At 52.7% G+C, this 18364-nt stretch overlaps 1 protein-coding gene across 4 annotated transcripts; it reads left to right on the forward strand.

The window, feature by feature from the left end:
- The first annotated feature begins 5216 nt into the window (after nucleotides 1-5216).
- Nucleotides 5217-18351, forward strand: YJU2B (YJU2 splicing factor homolog B). 4 transcript variants are annotated; one of them, XM_033854151.2, is made up of 12 exons: nucleotides 5217-5281; nucleotides 6011-6051; nucleotides 7843-7929; nucleotides 8020-8244; nucleotides 9288-9341; nucleotides 10785-10867; nucleotides 12578-12633; nucleotides 14311-14371; nucleotides 14849-14991; nucleotides 15087-15259; nucleotides 17404-17542; nucleotides 17653-18351. In XM_033854151.2, the coding sequence occupies exons 4-12, from the start codon at nucleotides 8242-8244 to the stop codon at nucleotides 18132-18134; spliced, it is 1194 nt and encodes a 397-aa protein (XP_033710042.1). In that variant the 5' UTR covers nucleotides 5217-5281; nucleotides 6011-6051; nucleotides 7843-7929; nucleotides 8020-8241; the 3' UTR covers nucleotides 18135-18351. The 4 variants fall into 4 exon arrangements, with proteins under 4 accessions (XP_033710042.1, XP_073659275.1, XP_033710044.1 ...); XM_073803174.1 differs by lacking the exon at nucleotides 12578-12633; XM_033854153.2 differs by lacking the exon at nucleotides 6011-6051 and having other exon boundaries at nucleotides 5230-5281.
- The last annotated feature ends 13 nt before the right edge of the window (nucleotides 18352-18364 follow it).

The following is an 18364-nucleotide window of genomic DNA, read 5'->3' on the forward strand; positions in this document are numbered from 1 at the left end:
CTTAGTTGCTCCTCAGCATGTGAGATCTTCCCGGACCAGGGATCGAACCCGTGTCCCCTGCAGTGGCAGGCGGATTCTTAACCACTGCGCCACCAGGAAGTCCCCCTCTGCCTGGTTTTAGAAATACAGTTGTATTGGCACACAGGCACACCTGTTCTTTTACGTACTGTCTGTGGCTGCTTTCATTCAACAACTCCAGAGCTGAGCGGTTGCTACGGAGCTGTCTGGCCCACCAGTGTAAAATATATACTATCTGGCTCTTTACAGAAAGTTTGCCGACGCTGCCTTAGACTCTAAGGCTTCAAGCCAGGACCAAAGCATGCGTTAGCCCAAATTCTGGCCCACCTACCTGCGACTGATCACGGCACCCTTGTGCTTATTGCCCCCGTGTCCTTCAGATTTGGTTGTCAGAAGGACATTATGAAGTAAACTGCATTTGTGGGCAATTAATGGTAAATAAGGCACCACTGCAACAGGGCCACGAAGAGAGCAGCAAATGCCTTCCTCATGCACTCTGTTGGTACCTCCCCCCAGCCGCAAGCAAAAATGCATTGAGTTATTCCTTAAAAGACTTAAAAAACCAGAAATGCTATGAGTGTCTCTGCATCTCTGCTTCCTTGCTCTCTCCTTAAATTTCAAGAACAGTAGACTCCAAGAGATTGTCAAACCCTTCCTATGGCACACCAGGTCCACTAAAATACCAAGCAGCAGAGCCAAGAATAGAACCCGCTGCTCCCGAGAACCCAGTTTTCCTAAACCCATAAAGGCGCAGGCCTCCTTTAAAAGTCCTTTGAACCTGATACAGTAAAAGCAGTGCCTGAGTTAAGCATGTCATTCTTCTTGTTTGGAGGTAGTTTGCAGATGCCATTGAACTCTTCAAGGTCCAGACCTGCTCCATGTTCTCTCTTGCTGATTACAGAGCCACAAAGCATGATGGGGCCTCGTGGCTTCAAGGTGCCCTTCCACCACTGGGAAGGGAGGCTCCCTCTCTCATTTAATCCCATCCTGTCTTCTTCTTCTTTAGAGACAGCAGCCCAGTTAAGTAGCTCTCACTACCCCGCGTGGGCTCAAAGCCCTCTGCATCGCCACACTCCTCTTTTCACACACGGAACGTATTTCTAATCAGATGTTCCTTTTCTTTTTATCTTATTGAAGTAAAGTTGATTTACAGTGTTGTGTTCATTTCTGCTGTACAGCAAAGTGATTCGGTTATACACATACATACATTCTTTTTTAGATTCTTTTCCATTATGGTTTATCTCACAATATTGAATATATATAGTTCCCTGTGCTATACAGGAAGACCTTGTTTACCTGTCAGTTGTTCCTTTTCCATATTTTTGTTTCCCCCAAAGAATTTAACTGCAGAATAAGCCGGGTGCCGTAGCTAACAATTGGAGGTGTGGCACTGAACTTGCTCGTTTTGCAGGTCCTCTCCTGCCCCTTCCTCTGGAGTTACAGGATCATGGCAAGGACACCAAGGTTCCCTGGGTGCCCTGTGTGCTCAGAGCCTGGCCACTGGAGGAGTGGCCCACGTAGGAGCTGGCTCTGTCCTCTCTGTCTTCCAGCTTGCACCAGGAAGAGGATTTGTCCGAGAAACCCAAGTGTTGTCCTGATCTCATCAGGATCTGACAGAGGCAGATATATAGGCCTGTCATTGAGTTTTCTGTTTTGTCTGCAGTTGATTTGAAAATGTGTCAAGCTTCCTTTTGTCGAGTTCTTGATTCTGCCTTTCATTTTCTCTCTGGACTCAGACCCCCTCAACCACCAAATCTGGAACTCTGCTACTCCTGGGAAATTGTTAAGTAACCTGCAAGCACAGCTTCATGTTAAGAGACCCAGAGCAGTAGGATTGCACAAAGGTCCATCGTCCTGGTTTTGTAGACCCCTGAATTTCAGATCCTGTTACCTTGTTTTCCATAATCAGAGAGCTTGCGTTATTGACCAGCCTCAGTGCTCACTTGTAAAAGATGATTCATTTGGTTTGGACTTCATTTTTATCATTCTATAGCTATTTCATACTTTGCAGTTCTATCTATAGAATGAATTGTTTGAGGCCCCCTAGTCTTGGTGTCAGTTTTCACAAAAAATGAGGTGAACGATCTGGAGTTTGTAAATTCCACATACCAACACTGCATCTTAGACACAGACATTGTTAAAGTTCTTTTGCTTGCAAGAAAGAGAAACTTGTTCAGATTAGCTTAGTCAAAGAGGAGAGTTTATTTTAGGGATACAGGGATATATCAAGCCACTTAAGAACTGAAAGGTCTCCAGGGATAAGGAAAGTTTTTCTATTTCTTTCTCTGCCTCTCTATTCCTTTCTCTTTCTCTCTCTTTCCCTCTTTATCTCTATTTCTTTATCTCTCTCTTTCTCACCACGTGGTTTTCATCTCTGCTTTTCTCTGCACGTGGCTAAAGATGGCTTCCCACTAAGTCCCAAAGTTCTATGTCCTCAGATTAAGCCACAAGCAGATTCCTGTGCATGTCTGGATCTCAGTGGTAAATTGCCAGGAGAAAATCCCATTGGCCCAGCTTGGGTTAAATCTATACCCCTGATCCAATCAGCTGTGGCCAAAGATGGGCCATAAATAGACATGCTGCAGCACCCTCTGGAGGTTGGATGTTCTCACACAAAGGTAGGGGTGTGGGCTGGACAGGCACCCCAAATAGTTTTGGTCACAGTCACAGATTAAATATAAAATGTCTAACCTATTGGGCCTGCTTTCTGAGCTGGTTGGTGATTGGGGCATGAAGACAGAGGGAGGCTTGAACCACAGACTCTTAGAGGTGGGAGGGAGCTGGAGGGCTGGCACGTGGAAGAGGGGTCGGTCCTCTGTGGCCCCCGAAGTTAGGAATAGGGCCACATAGTGGGTGCCAATAGCAGGGAAGTGGGTTTCAGTTTTATGTAAAGAACTTCCTGGTGCTTAGAGGTCTCCTCCTCCTTGGTCATTCTGCTCTTGTCCCCCAAAGACACACCATGATCTTGGAAGGTCCTTCCCGGCCCACTGGCTTCTCTCTTCCTCTTCAAACTGTTTTACAAATGCATTGGTAGGCATTTACTGCATTTGTTCCCATGGGCAGGGCTGAGATATCCCACTTTACAGGTAAGCAGACAGAGGTGATGTGACTTGGTCAGGGTTCCCAAGAGCTAGAATCCAGGTCCCTTCCTGTCACCCTGCCCGGCCTGTCTAATTGTCTTCCTCTCCCTGAGCCAGTTCCCTTGGTCCCACGGGAACTGCCTCGCGCTTGGCATCTTTATAGACAGTCTCTTTGTATCCCAGGCTGACGTTTGTTTCCATCACCTGAGCTGTGTTTGAGTAATAAGAGTGAGGCTCGGGACTTCCCTAGTGGTGCAGTGGTTAAGAATCCACCTGCCAATGTAGGGGACACGAGTTCAAGCCCTGGTCTGGGAAGATCCCATATTCTGTGGAGCAACTAAGTTCACGAGCCATGACTACTGAGCCCATGCACCACAACTACTGAAGCCCGTGCGCCTAGAGCCTGTGCTCCGCGACAACAGAAGCCACTGCCCTGAGGAGCCCGTGCACCTCAACGAAGAGTAGCCTCCACTCGCTGCAATTAGAGAAAGCCCGTGCACAGCCACAAAGACCCAACACAGCCGAAAATAAATTAAAAATAAATAAAGGATTTTTTTAAAAAAAGAGTGAAGCTCTACACGTCCCTTGAAAGCCCAGGGCTCTCACACTTCTCACCAAAATATTACTCACAAGGGAGTATTCTGTGGCTTTTCAGTCACTAGCTCTTCTTTCAGGTGCAAGACAAGGACTCAACCAAAATTCAGAGGTAGCAAGCAAGATTACTGGGGTTTGAGTGCAGCTCCATCTTGTTCCTCAGGATCTGTGAGCATTCCTCTGCCCGGGCCCCCCCTCTTCCTCTGCCTGGCTTCTCTTTATCCAGCTCCGGTGTCACCCATCACAGGGGTCTTGCTCACCCTCACTTGTGCCCTCTCCCAAACACCCGACCCTTGTTAAAGATTCCTCCTGGTTCCCACAGCCCTTATGTTTAATGCATACAACCCAAAGCAGTATAGCTCAGAGGTTAAGGGAACAAGGTTTAGTGTCAGCAGATGTAAGACAAATCCTCCACCTTTCACTAGCTGTGTGACCTTGGGCCAATTGCTTAACCTCTCTGGGCCTGTCTCTTCATTTGTAAAATGAAAATGATAGAGTATCCATCTCCTGGAATCAGCATTCCCTGAGGTGATTCATGTGAATAGTGAGCACTGGTGAATGATGTCTGGGGAGTAGTGAGCACTCCATAGGCAGCATCATAGGCAGCACTATGATTACACGAGATCTGACTTATGAGAGCTTTCGAACAAGGCCTGGCACCAAATAGTATAGTAATAGTAGCAATCGTAGCAGTACCAGTGTCACCATTTTTCACACTGTCTTCGATAAATTTCCAGTTGACATGCCAGCCTCATCAGTGAGAAAAGGGTGTGTCCTTTGCTCCATAATCCCCACGGCCTGACATATAGCAGGCACCTAGTAAACAGCTGTTGAGCGAACAAATGAACAAACAGATTTTGCTAAACTCTACAAGGCACAAAAGTACATTCAAAAGCCATTGCCCTGTGCAGAAGGCAAAATCAAGCTGATCTGAAGGTTCTAAGACAAGGGCTCACCCACTTCTGTAAACGGCCAGACAGTACATTTTCAGGTTCCATGAGCCATAGGCGCTCTGTGACAACCATTCAATTCTGCCACTGTAGTGGGAAAGCAGCTACAGACAGGTAAATGAGTGGGCGCAGATGGATTCCAATAAAATTTTATACACGGACACTAAAATTTGAACTTCATTTGATTTTCACAAGTCATAAAATGTTATTCTTTTGATTCCCCCCCCCCAACCATTTAAAAATTTAAAAACATTTGTTAACTCGCTAGCCATTCAAACACAAGGGGCTGGTTTGATTTGGCCCAGGAGCTGGAGTTCGCTCCACCGCTTCAGCTGGCGAAATCCCGCTCTCTGGAGAGCATCATCAGAAAGGCGGTCCTCGGATTGGGTCAGGCAAAGTGGGCGGGGCCGAGGGTGGGGCATTGTGTAGTGCGCGCAGTTGGGAAGGGCAGGCCCGGATTGGTCCACTCCGGCGGCTGTGAGCGAGCGGCGTGTTCGACATTCAGCCAGTCAGCGCTGCGCTGCCGCCTCGCCCCGCCTCGCGCAGGCGTCCCTGTCACGCGGGGAGTGCGCCACGCCCCCTTACGCGCCCAGCAGGGACTTCCGGGACGGGCGCGGAGTGACGTCAGGAGGAGGGCAGGTAAGTGCAGGCGGGCAGAGGGGCGGCTAGGCCCGGTACGGCTGGGGGTCCGTCCACTGCTTCACCCGGCCTCGGAGCCGCCCTATGGGGTCGAACGCGCCGGGGGCCGCGGGGCTCCGGGAACGTGGGCCCGATGCTCGGAGCTGCCTGCCCCCCAGCCGCGACCCCCGACACAAAACCCCGGGCCCTAGCTGCGACCCCAGACCTGACCCTAGCCCATATTATACCTCTTTAGGTTTTCCTCATCTGGAAAATGGGACAGTAAGCCCGTATTTCTTTGGGTCTTGGTGAAGATTTTTTTAAATGATGCTTGTAAAACGGTTTGGCATGAGAAATAATCAGAACTACAAACGTTTAACTCAGCATCAGGCGCTCTTCCAGATACTTTAACTCACTGAGTCTTGACAGCAACCTCATCAGGTTGATACTTGTAGAAACCCCATATTACAAATAAGATAACAGGCTCAGAGAGAGAAGCAGTTTGCCCAAAGTCAAGCCGCTAGCAAGCAAAGCAGAGTCGGGATCCAAGCCCAAGCATTATGCCCTGAGCCAGTGGGGTTTATCATTATTCTTGACACCAAGGACTAGAGATTTCTATACATCCACCCTGTAGCCCCACCTGTACCACTCACTGGGGTGATAAAACCACGGTAAGACCCCCAACTCCTGTAAGTGGAGTACTTACTCTGTGCAAGCATTACCCATGTTTGTATGTTATTTCATTTACAGCAACTCCAGAAAGTCCTCTTGCCATCATCCACTCTTTACAGGTGAGGAAATATAAGCTCAGGGAGGCTCAGACATTGGCCAAGGTTACCCAGCTAGTGAGGAATGGAGCAGGGATTCCAGCCCAGGGAACTGTGCCCCCAAAGCTTGGGTGGGCACTTAGCTATTTTGTTGGCAAAAGCATTTTTACTTTGGAAGTGACTTTAAGAAAATCTGGTCCAGGGGCACACTTTACAGGTGGAGGATCCGAGGTGGAGAGGAGTTTGGGGGGATGGTGGAACACTTTATATCTGGGGCTTTGCACCCTGGCTCTGCCTTCCTATCAGCTTCTGACCCCTGGCAAGTTACTTAAGCTCCCACGTCCTCATTCGTCAACTGGAGATAATACTAACATAGTATAGAGTAAATGGGGCAATGATGTTGGACTCTGTGCAGCAGGTAGCACACAGTAACTATTAGCGCGCAGCTACGTTTGCAGAAACAGAGACATCCTGACTCGAGCACAAGGAGCCAGCAAACTACACTCACAGGCCAAAACCAGACCACTGCGTGATTTTGTACAGCCCACCAGCAAAGAATGGATTTAACTTCTTAAATTGTTGGGAAAAAATCAAAAGGAGAATAAGATTTTGTGACATGTGGCAATCATGTGAAATTGAAATTTCAGGGTCCACAAATAAAGTTTTGTTGGAATGCAGCCACACCCATTCATTTACATATTGTCTATGGCTGCTTTCTAGCAGTGACAGCAGAGTTGAGCCAAGTTGAGCTGTTGGGACAGAAATTCTGGCCCTCAATCGAGAAAATCTGCCAGTCCCCATTCTGGACTACGCTTTAGTCCCTCATAGTGTCTCTCTTTTTTTAAATTTTTTTTTAATTGAAATACAGTTGATTTAAAATGTTGTGTTAGGGCTTCCCTGGTGGCGCAGTGGTTGAGAGTCCGCCTGCCGATGCAGGGGACACGGGTTCGTGCCCCGGTCCGCGAAGATCCCACATGCTGTGGAGCGGCTGGGCCCGTGTGCCATGGCCGCTGAGCCTGCGCATCCAGAGCCTGTGCTCCGCAACGGGAGAGGCCACAGCAGTGAGAGGCCCGCGTACCACACACACACACAAAAAAAAACATAAAATGTTGTGTTAATTACTGCTGTTCAGCAAAGTGATTCAGTTAAACATATATATATGTTCTTTTTTTAATATTCTTTTCCATTATGGTTTATCTTAGACTATTGAATATAGTTCTCTGTGCTATACAGTAGGACCTTGTTGTTTATCCATTCTATATGTAATAGTTTGCATCTGCTAACCCCAAATTCCCAGTGTCTCTGTGTCACCCACACTGAGTCTTATGGAACCTCAGTCAGTTATCAGAGGTTGATGAAGTCAGCATGTATCAGGAGCTGTCCTGGGTGCCGGAGACGTAGCACAGTGGCACCTGGCAGAGGAGACAGGCTGTAAACAAGTAAACAGACACAGGGTGATGTGGTGGAAGCTCCAGGGAAGAAGTGACTTTAGATCAGGTGATCAGATGAGGCCTCTGACAGAGGTGATGTTTGAGCTGAGACCTGTGACAACACTTGTGGGTGTTATCCTGTGTATTGTAGGTGTTTAGCAGCATTCAAGGCAGTTGGCCTGCACCTGCTTAGCTTTCGAAGGCAGCCAGGAAGCCAGTGTGACTGAAACAGTGAGGGAGAGGGAGAGGGGTAAAAGGTGGGCTCGGAGAGGCAGGCAGGGGCCCCATAGGCCATGGGGAGGGGTTTGACTTGATTCTCAAAGCGATGGGAATCACTGGAGGGGTTTAAGCAGGAAAGTGATAGTTCAGATTTATATTTTCACAGATCCTTCTAGCCCTTACGAGGAGAACAGACCGTGAGAGTCAAGGGCAGAGCCAGGAGCCTAGGGAGGAGGTGACTGTACTCGTCCAGGTGAGCGATGATGGGGGCCATGGAGGGATGAGAAGTGTCAGCTGGGAAATATATGTTGGATGGAGAGTGGACAGGACACTCCCTTTCCAGACAGACAAACGCCGCTCCTTGGATGCCTCCTACACCTGCGGAGAGGATCATCTGAGCCGCCGCCACCACCACGCACAGCCCACCGCATCTTCACAGAGAAGCCGCGACTGTCTGCCAGGCTGTCCAGGAGGGTGGCACTGGGCAGTGAGTCGGCAAAGCAGTGTCTCATCGTCTTTTCAGATTGGCTGAGTGGCAGCTGAGGACCAGTAGGCAGCTTCCAAGATGGTGAGTAGACAGGCTGTGCTCATTGGGTTTCTCTTCTGATCTTTAGGTGAAGGGAAAGGGTCCCCTGAATAGCCCTTTCCCTCCCCTAAAAGTCTCCTTCCCCACCCCTGACCCCAAGCTCTCAGGTATTTTCAAACTCTGGATCATGGTCTTCGGGTGCAGTGGTTTTCAAACTTTGCTGTGTACTGAAATCACCCGGGGGGCTTTTTTCTTTTTTTTCCTGTTTTTTTTTTTTCTTAATGAGGTGGAATTCACATAACATAAAACTAACATTTTAAAACGTATGATTCAGTGGCGTTTAGTACATTCACAATATTTTGCAATGACCACCTCTGTCTAGTTCCAAAACATTTCCGTCACCCCAAAAGGAAACCCTATACCCAACAGCAGTCACTCCCGTTCCCCCACATGCCCTAGAGCAGGTCCTCTGTCAGGAGAACCTCTGGGCGTGGGTCCCAGGCATCAGTATTTTAGAAACTCCTCGGGTAGTTGTAACATGCAGCCAAGTTTGAGACCCACTGCTTCAGTGGATCGTTAAGTCAATAAGTCAATTCAGCAGTTGGCTGTCAGCATTTAAAAGAGAGATTCACAGCTGGGTGAGCATTCTTTCCTGAAACCTGTGCTTGTGTATTTGGGGTTAAATATGTCTTACCTTAAGTCACGGTCCCAAAATAACTGTGAAAGCCATTGCTCTAGGAGAGTCTAACCCTTGCGGAATTTTCCACAGCGACGACAGTGGGTTTTGTTTTGTTTGTTTGTTTTTCTCTGGCTGAGCCGCTCAGCTTGCTGGATCTTACTTCCCTGACCGGGGACTGAACCCAGGCCACGGCAGTAAAAGCGCTGAGTCCTAACCAGTGGACCGCCGGGGAATTCCCAACAGTGGGGCTTTTTCCCCCAAGTCACCAGTCCTCGATGGGACACGGAGCCCTGGGCCATCCTCCAGGATATCCCTGTCTTCCTTGTCCAGGTCTCATCCCTCAAGGCTGCACAAGTAGGTCTCCTGTAGGACCCTCTCTGACTCACGTCTCTCTTCTGCTTTCCAGGGTGAAAGGAAAGGCGTAAACAAGTACTACCCTCCGGATTTCAACCCTACAAAGGTAAGGGGCAGGCTTCCTTCTCCGTGTCCACGATAGCATAGCGACCCCGCCGGGTAGGGGCCCCACGCTCTTCATCCCCTCCTGGAGTCAGAACCACAGCTGCAGAAGCCCGGGCGGCCCCCGAGGTCTCCCTGCCTTGCGCTTGTCACCTGAGTCTTGGGGCAGCCTTCCCTCCCAGGTGGTCAGTGTGACCCTGGTCAATGACCCATGTAAACACCAGCATGCCCAGTGTCAGGTGTGGTGTGTTTCCAGTGGAGTCCAGGATGAGGTCCCACACACGGCCTCTGGGTCAGATCCCCTCACCCTCCCAGCTCCAGCTCGTCTGGCCTCCTCATTGTTCCCTCTGCCTGGAACCTCTCCCTCCCTCTGACCCCAAGACTCCTTTCCTTCCTTTAGGTCTCTCCTCACAGAGGGCCTCCCTGACCACCCTCTCGTTCTCTATCGCATGACCTAGAGCTTTATTTCTCTCCGTAGCCTTCTTAACTCCTCAATGCGTCACCCATTTATTTGCCTATTATCCATCTCCCCCTCTATTTATTTATTTTACTTCTTTATTTTTGGCTGCATTGGGTCTCCGTTGCTGCACACGGGCTTTCTCTAGTTGCAGCGAGCGGGAGGTACTCTTTGTTGCAGCGTGTGGGCCTCTCTTTGCGGTGGCTTCTCTTGTTGCGGAGCATGGACTCTAGGCATGTGGGCCTCAGTAGTTGTGGCTCGCAGGCTCAGTAGTTGTGGCGCACGGGCATAGTTGCTCTGCGGCATGTGGGATCTTCCCAGACCAGGGCCTGAACCCGTGTCCCCCGCATTGGCAGGTGGATTCCTAACCACTGCGCCACCAGGGAAGCCCCCCATCTCCCCCTCTAGAACGTCCGCACCTCAAGGGCAGGGATGTTCATCTGTCTCTTTGCATCTGTGTCCCCACACTATGGGCGCTCAGTAAGGGGCCAGTAAATGAATCATCATGTCCCAGCTATGTGGTCCCCTGCACATGACTCGGTCTTTCTACACCAGAGTCTCCCCATAGGTCCAAAGGGGAAACAAAACAACGTGACCTCCCAGAAACGTTGAGGGATTAAAGTGAGATGACACACTTAAAGTACCCAGCAGAGGTTTGCTGGTCTTGTCATCTCACCTGATCCCACAACACCTGGAGGTAATTATTATGATCCTCGTCCCCAGTTGACTCATAGGGCTGTGGAAGGCAAAAGGTGAGGTCACTGCCCAGGGTCACACAGCTCTTTTAGCTCCTAAATGGGAGAGGTAAGATGCAGACTCCTGTTTTCCTGATTCCAAGCCCACTTGCTTCACCAATGCCTAAGTGCCTCCCATTTTGCTGTTAACACTCCCAGCAGGACATAAGAATGAGGCCTCTCTCGGCCTGTGAGAGAGGGCCTGAGCTCCCCCAGCTCAGCAGTGCTAATCTGCTCCCTCTTCCTTTCCACACAGCATGGCTCACTCAACAGATACCATAACAGCCACCCTCTTCGGGAGCGGGCTCGGAAGCTGTCCCAGGGCATCCTCATCATCAGGTAAGGCCCTGGCATCACCTGAGGACCCCTGCCCTTTGTGCCACCTGGTGTCAACCTCAAGGAGCATTCAGCACCCCCTGATTTTGCCCAGTGCTGCAGGGTCTTAATTCCATAAAGCAGAAAGTTGCTGTATCAGTCAGCCATTGCTGCGTAACAAAACAATAAGCACATGTTAAGCACTCGTGTTGTTCACGAGTCTGCAGCTCAGCTGGATGCCTCTGCTGCCCCTGGCTGGTCTTGGCTGACCTGGGCTGGGCTGTCTCACATGTTTGGGGGTTGCCTGGCTGGGGACTGGCTGGTCCAGCATGGCTTTGGTTGGTATGACTGGGCTGTGTTCCAAGTCTCATCCTCCAGCCGGCTAATCTGGGCTTGTTCACACAGCAGCAGCCGGGTTCCAAAAGAGAGCCAGCAGAGGCATGCAAGGCTTCTTGAGGCAGAGACCCTGAGCTGGTACCCTGTCACTTCTGTCTCATTGATTCCCCAAAGCAAGTCATGATGCAGGGAGGGGGTGGGCAACACACTCCACCTCTTGACAGGAATGGCTGCAGAGTCATCTTGCAAAGGGCACGGACATGGGGAGGATAAAGAATCACTGCCATTGCTGCAGTCAAGCCAGGACGATGGCTGTTCCGGGGTTCTCCTCTGGCTATTCCGGGGTTCTCCTCGTATTTCTGGCCAGCACCCTGTGGGTCAGCCGTGGCGGGAAGCAGAAGCCCCTCTCTGCCTCCTTCTCTGCCTCATGAACTCTGCGCTCAGCCTCTGGGGTCCGCCCTGGGCCTGAGCAGAGCATCCAGTGACAAAACCGTCAGAGGCAGGAACATCTATGGAAAAGTAGTCAAGATGCAAATCTCAGCAGTGGCCCCAAGAGTCACAGAGCTGAAGGTCACCTCCAACTCCCGCCATGCCTCCACACTCCAGAGCCAGCCACCCGCCCTGCCTTCTGTTTGCCAAGCCCTCATCTCACCTGTACAGTGTCTTAAATTCAGCTCATTATTCATTACTTAATGGTTCTGTTTTAAAAGAGAAGCTCCATTACTGCTGTTAATGGAAATTTACCAGAATTGCACGTTGCAAATAGAACTGGATGAAAGAAACCCAGGGACTTCCCTGGTGGGGCAGTGGTTAAGAATCCACCTGCCAATGCAGGGGACCCGGGTTCAAGCCCTGGCCCGGGAAGATCCCACATGCCGCAGAGCAGCTAAGCCCGTGAGCCACAACTACTGAGCCTGTGCTTGGCAACAAGAGGAGCCACCGCGGTGAGAAGCCCGCGCACCACAATGAAGAGTGGCCCCCACTCACCGCAACTAGAGAAAGCCCATCCGCAGCAACGAAGACCCAACGCAGCTAAAAGTAAATAAATAAATGTATTAAAAACAAAAAAAACCCGGTGTCACTGCAACAACTTAGCTAAACTGGAATCAAACACCAGTGCTCCCTGAAGCCTGCTTCCTCCTCTGCTTGGAAACCTGTGTAGCTGACGTGGTGGGATATGGAAGACAGGGCAGCACCCAGCAGAGACGCTCGCCCAGACGGGGTCAGCTGGCCAGAGAGCCACGTGATGGGCCTGGCCTGGTTGCAGGAATGACCACCGTTCTTTACCCTCCCACTTGCACGCCCTTTGCAATGTGACTGCAGCCAGAGTCGCTGACCTGGAGATCCTGGGAGAGCCCACGTGGACGGGGACAAATGAGCTGTTCTCTGTTTGTGTAGATTTGAGATGCCCTATAACATCTGGTGTGACGGCTGCAAGAATCACATCGGCATGGGTGAGCTTCCGCCCGCTCCCCTGCTCCCCACCCTGACCCCCACCATTCAGCCGCACGGCCAGCGAGCCCCTTAACTGCTGGGCACCGTGAGAGACCGTCCCCGCGGGGGTCCTGGTCAGGAGTCGAGTAGGGGACAGTGGGCTCAAGTGCCTGGTGGGCTGTGGATGCCTCATGGCAGAGCGGTTAGGAGGCTCTGGGTTCAAATCCCATCTCTGCCACTTCCTAGCTGGTGACCCTTGGCAGGCGACTGAGCCACCATGCGCCTCAAGTTACCCATCTGTGAAATTCAGGTGGTATGAGTGCCCGCCTGTGTGGCATATAAAGTGCTTAGTGCAAGGAATTCCCTGGCGGTCCAGTGGTTAGGACTCTGCGCTTTCCACTGCAGGGGGCGTGGGTTCGATCCCTGGTTGGGGAACTAAGATCCCAGAAGCCGCACAGCGCCGCCAAAAATAAATAAAAAATAAAGTGCTTAGTGCACAGCATGTGGCATGTGCGAGGGCTCGTAAACTCAACCTGCTGTTGCCACTACCCTTACTGTTACCGTGAGCATTCAGACCCCTGATCGTGCCCACAGGTGTGCAGATGGATGGACAGACATGGGTCCGCGGCCCTGCTCAGCAGCCCTGAGGCCTGCGGCAGGTGACTCGACCCTCCTGGCTTCCGTTTCCTCCACTATAGTACAGGGATCCTCCGCCCTTCCCACGGCGCCTGGCCCAGGGCAGCAGCTTGCTCTGTAAACAGGAGCCGGCAGCTCTCGGCAGGAGGGTCCAGTGCAAGAAAGAGGAGCCAGGCCACCCCACTGCTGAAGTGGAATGACTCCCCCCAACACATCCCCCTGATCAGACCCAGCAAGGGGCATCTGCCCCAAAGGCCTCCAGGCGCTCAGGCGACAAAGAGCAGGGCGCAGCCTGACGCCACACATGGGTCAACCTCAGGGCCGTGAACAGAAGCAGCCCCCCAGAAAAGGAACAGCCGGCCAGGCCACACCACCAACCCCCCCAAGCTCTGTTTTTCTAGTTTAAGCTTTTTTCACTCAGTAAGCAAGATAAGAGTCAAGAATATACCATCTAATTAGTGAAAAAGGAACAAAAAACCTGGATTCTCTAGAAAAATAATAAAAGCCAACCTTTTTTTTTTTTTTTTGGCCACACCCCACAGTTTGTGGGATTTTAGTTCCCCGACCAGGGATTGAACCTGGGCCCCGGCAGTGAAAGCACGGAGTCCTAACCACTGGACCGACAGGGAGGGAATTCCCAAAAGCCAACCCTTCTTGCATGCTTGCTGAGCACCTGGCCCAGTGTTGAGCGATCCGTGGGTATTAATAGCCTCTGCAGTTCTCACACCAGCCCTGTGCGGTAGGCGTCATAGGCATCCCTATCCAATCGATGGGGAACCTGAGGCCAGACGGCCAGGGCAGCTGGCCTAAGGTCGCACAGCCGGTGGGGTGGCGCCAGGGTTTGAACCCAGGCCCTCTGGCTCCATCCAGCCCACCCTCCTCTGTGGCCTGAGCACCCATCCCGCAGCCTAGACATGGCTCTTTTGTGCTTGAATTTCAGTGTCCTCCAGAGGTGTCTCCCCTGCAGGGGAGTAAAATACCACCCCCATCTGCTCCCCACACCAGGAAAAGACGCTGAGGGTGGCCTGAGCCCTAGCCTCATTCTCTCCCTCTCCTCCTAGGTGTTCGTTACAATGCAGAAAAGAAGAAGGTTGGCAATTACTACACGACCCCGATCTACAGGTAGAGGCAGCCTGGTGGGCGGCAGGGTGAGGGGGCTACAAAGGAGTCTGAGTCAGAGGGAAGTTTCTACCCTCTGCCTGATGATTATTCCCTGGGAGGTCTCCTGGAAACCATCATGGTCTGTCAGGGCACATCCTGCCTAGAACCCTTCATGGTTCCCACCTTCTTCAGAGTAAAAGCCTGAGTCCTCCCCGTGGCCCACAAGGCCCCGCAGGCTCTGCTCCGTCCCCTCAGGAGGGTTTGTTGAATGAATGAACGAACGAACAAATGAATGGATGGATGAACAAGTGAACAAACTCCAGACAGAAGGTCAGTGCCGGGGTGAAGGAACCATATCTGTCTCACCCACGGCTGTCCCCCGGACATGGAGCCCAGCATGTAGCAGGTGCTCCGTGAACACTAGTTGATGACACGCACGGATGGAAGGAAGCGGGCCACAGTGTCCTGACTCTAACCCATCACCCTCCGCCCTGCCAGGTTCCGAATGAAATGCCACCTCTGCGTCAACTACATCGAGATGCAGACAGACCCCGCCAACTGCGACTACGTGATCGTGAGCGGCGCCCAGCGCAAGGAGGAGCGCTGGGACATGGCAGACAACGAGCAGGTGCTGACGACAGGTGAGCGCCCAGCGTGGGCTCCGAGCCCACTGCCAGCCCTGAGCCCAGCCCCGAGCCAGGGCCCTGAAGGCCCAGCCCCGCTCTCACTCTCGCAGAGCACGAGAAGAAGCAGAAGCTGGAGACAGATGCCATGTTCCGACTGGAGCACGGTGAGGCCGACCGGAGCACGCTCAAGAAGGCCCTCCCCACCCTGAGCCACATCCAGGAGGCCCAGAGCGCCTGGAAGGACGACTTCGCCCTCAACAGCATGCTGCGGAAAAGGTTCCGGGTGAGCAGGGCTCCGGCCCGGAGTCAGGACCCCGGGCAGGCGGGGGTGGCCTGGCATCACCAGCAGTGCAGCGAGGAGATCAAAAAGCAGGCTGAGACCCAGGTCCAGCCCACTCCCTACCACATCCTAGCTATAGGCAGGTCATTTCACCCGCGGTTTCCCCATTCGCCACCACATCCCCACATCACAGCGCCCACGGAGGCATCTAGCCCAGCAGCTACTATTAAGCATGTGGCCCCTTCCCCTGGGGACTCTGGCCCTCACAGCAGACTCTCAAAGGGAAGAAATCCTCAAGCTGGGGCACAAGTGAGTCCCGACACCCCCCCGTGGCCGGGGCAGGCAGAGGCCCAGGAGGGCACCGATCAGCTCCTAACATATTTCATGGGCCCGCTCAGCTGTCCTGAAACAAAATCCATAGTTTGACAACCCACCCCCACGTAGTTTCCACAATCATCCCTAGAGTCAAATCCCTAGAGATAAAAAAGGAAATTACCTATAAAATGTATAATGCCTGTCTTAACATGTAAATGCTTGGGCCAGACACCTGTACCTGCTTGTAGAGCCACTGAGGGCGCAGGTGCAAACGCAGACTCCCGACCCCAGGGGCACAGGGTCGTAGCTGGAGGACACCCTAGGGCGTTGCTGTCAGTGACACAATGGCTACTACAACTGTGCCAAAAATACTCAGTGGAGCTAAGTCACAGGGAGTGGGGGTCTGGGGTCAGAGGAGTATAATAGACATGGGTTTTTTACCCTCGCGGGCATCCGACAGGGCAGTGGAACGTCCTTTGGGAACATGAGAACTTCTGCCTCTTGCCTCGCTTTGCGGGGCAGCTTACACCCCTGGAGCCTGCAAACAGAGCCCGGGCAGGAGCATCCCGGGCGACCCCACAAGGCACAAGCTCCGTATTCATCATCTTGCCACTCCCATTTTTTCACATCACCTTCTCTGATCATCCTGTGGTTGTTATTATTAGGAGTAAAATTGTGGGTTTTCTTACTAATTATTTGTTACTGAAAGTGTATCTCTCTGGCCAGGCCTCTGCCCAGAGCTGGTGTCCCCTGCCTTGTGGGCATCCCCGAATGGGGTCTAAGGACCCTCAAACGTAACATCCCAAGAAGCCCCATCAGTCCCTAACCTGCCCTGCCTGCATCCTCCCCTTCTCAGTAATGGAAGCATCTCTGTCCTTCCGGACACTCAGCCCATAAAGCCCAGAGTCAGCCTTGGTTCCTCTTGTTATAACCACCACTCCCCTCTCCCCATCTGTCAGCAAATTCTGGCAGGCTCTGACCACTTCCCAGCCTCCATCATCTCCTGCCTGGACCAGCACAGTCCCTCCACCCTGGTCTCCAGGGGCTCATGCCCTGTGTCCCACAGGCTGTTCCCCTCACAGCCACCAGGGGGCGCCAGTGAGCGCCTGAGTGGGATTACATCCCTGCTATGCTCAAAACCCTCCGTGGCTCCCAATGGCCAGAGTCCTCCCCTTGGCCCACCAGGCCCAAATGATCCTCCCCTTCCCCTCCTTACCCCCATCTCCACCTTTCCCTTGCTCATTCTGCTCTAGCCACATTGGCCGCCTCACTGGCAAGCACACTTCTGCCTCAGGGCCTTTGCACAGGCTGTTCCCTCCACCAGATACCCACATGGCTCCCTCACTCAGACACCTTTTCTCAAACATGATTTTCTCAGGATGCTGTCCCTAACTCTCCCCTCTACCATGCACACCACATTTAAAGTTGAACCCGCTGCCTATTTCCTACCCTCTTCCCAGCATTCTTTCTCTCCTCACCACTTTGTCTTGCTCACCCACTAGAATGTCAGCTCTACCAGGGCAAAAGATTTTGTCTGCTCACTGCTGTGTCCCTAGTGTCTAGAACAAGGCCTGGCACCAGAAAGACATTCTGTAAATATCTGTGGAAAGAATGAATGAGTGAAGAACCCAGTGGTACACATACTAATGATTGTGTCTCCTGCTGTTGAACAAATTCTATGTCCCGAGCGCTGTGTGAGGCCTTTTCCTCGCATAAGCTTGAAGAGAAGGAAACTGAGACCCTGAACACTGGAGGACCCCTCCAGCTCAGAGGGCAAAGAGGCACGGCTTTGACACCCACCATCCCTCCCCAACCCCTTCTCCCCAACACAGGAAAAGAAAAAGGCCATGCAGGAGGAGGAAGAGAGGGACCAGGCCCTGCAGGCCAAGGCAAGCCTGGACATCCCGCTGGTGCCGGAGACAGAGGATGACCGCAGGCTGGCCGCCCTGCTCAAGTTCCACACCCTAGACTGTGCGTGGGGGCCAGGGGGCGAGGGGGGCGGGGTGGGGGGAGATGGGGGGCTGCTCGGGCAGAGGGCGGCTCTGGACCTCCTCCTCCCCCCTCCCTCTCCCCATCCCCAGCATATGAGGACAAGCAGAAACTCAAGCGGACAGAGATCATCAGTCGCTCCTGGTTCCCCTCCAGCCCAGGACCTGGCGCCAGCAGCAGCAAAGCCAGCAGTGTCCTGAAGAAGCTGTCCCAGAACCGCAGATCTGCTCCCACTGGCTCCCCCATCACCGTGGGGCACCTGGGCATTGTGCGGCGGCGGTCCCGGGAGGTCCCAGAGAGCCCTCAGCACACAGCTGAGACCCCCAAGTCTGGGGAGCCACGGGTGCCGGAGGGGACCGCCCAGGACAGGCCCACATCCCCCAGAGACTGTTCTCAGGAGACAGCCAAGACGTGCAAGAACAGTAGGCCACCGGGGCTGGAGGAGAGCTGTCAGGACAGGCCCCAGCCCCTGCCAGGCTCCTCCCAGGAGGCAGCCAACCCCCAGGACACACCCCAGCCCTGCAGCCTCAGCTCCTCCCTCGTGGCTGATTACTCCGGTTCGGAGAGTGAGTGATTCTGGGGGCCAGATTCACTCAGGAGGCCAAGACCCACCGAGGAGGCCCCTCACAGGCTGCAGCCCCTTAACCCGCCAGCCCTTGGAGAGCTCAGTGACCACCCTCCCCAGACCTCACCTCCTCACAGTAATGGAGTTGTTATTTATTTGGTCCTGGAGAGAGTGTCTGTGCCTTGTGGGACCCCCGACCTCCCAGCATTAAAACCCTGCTTCTTTGCCTCTGCCTCAGG

This window comes from Tursiops truncatus, chromosome 3 (genome assembly GCF_011762595.2).
Source record: "Tursiops truncatus isolate mTurTru1 chromosome 3, mTurTru1.mat.Y, whole genome shotgun sequence".
Taxonomy (NCBI): Eukaryota; Metazoa; Chordata; class Mammalia; order Artiodactyla; family Delphinidae; genus Tursiops; species Tursiops truncatus.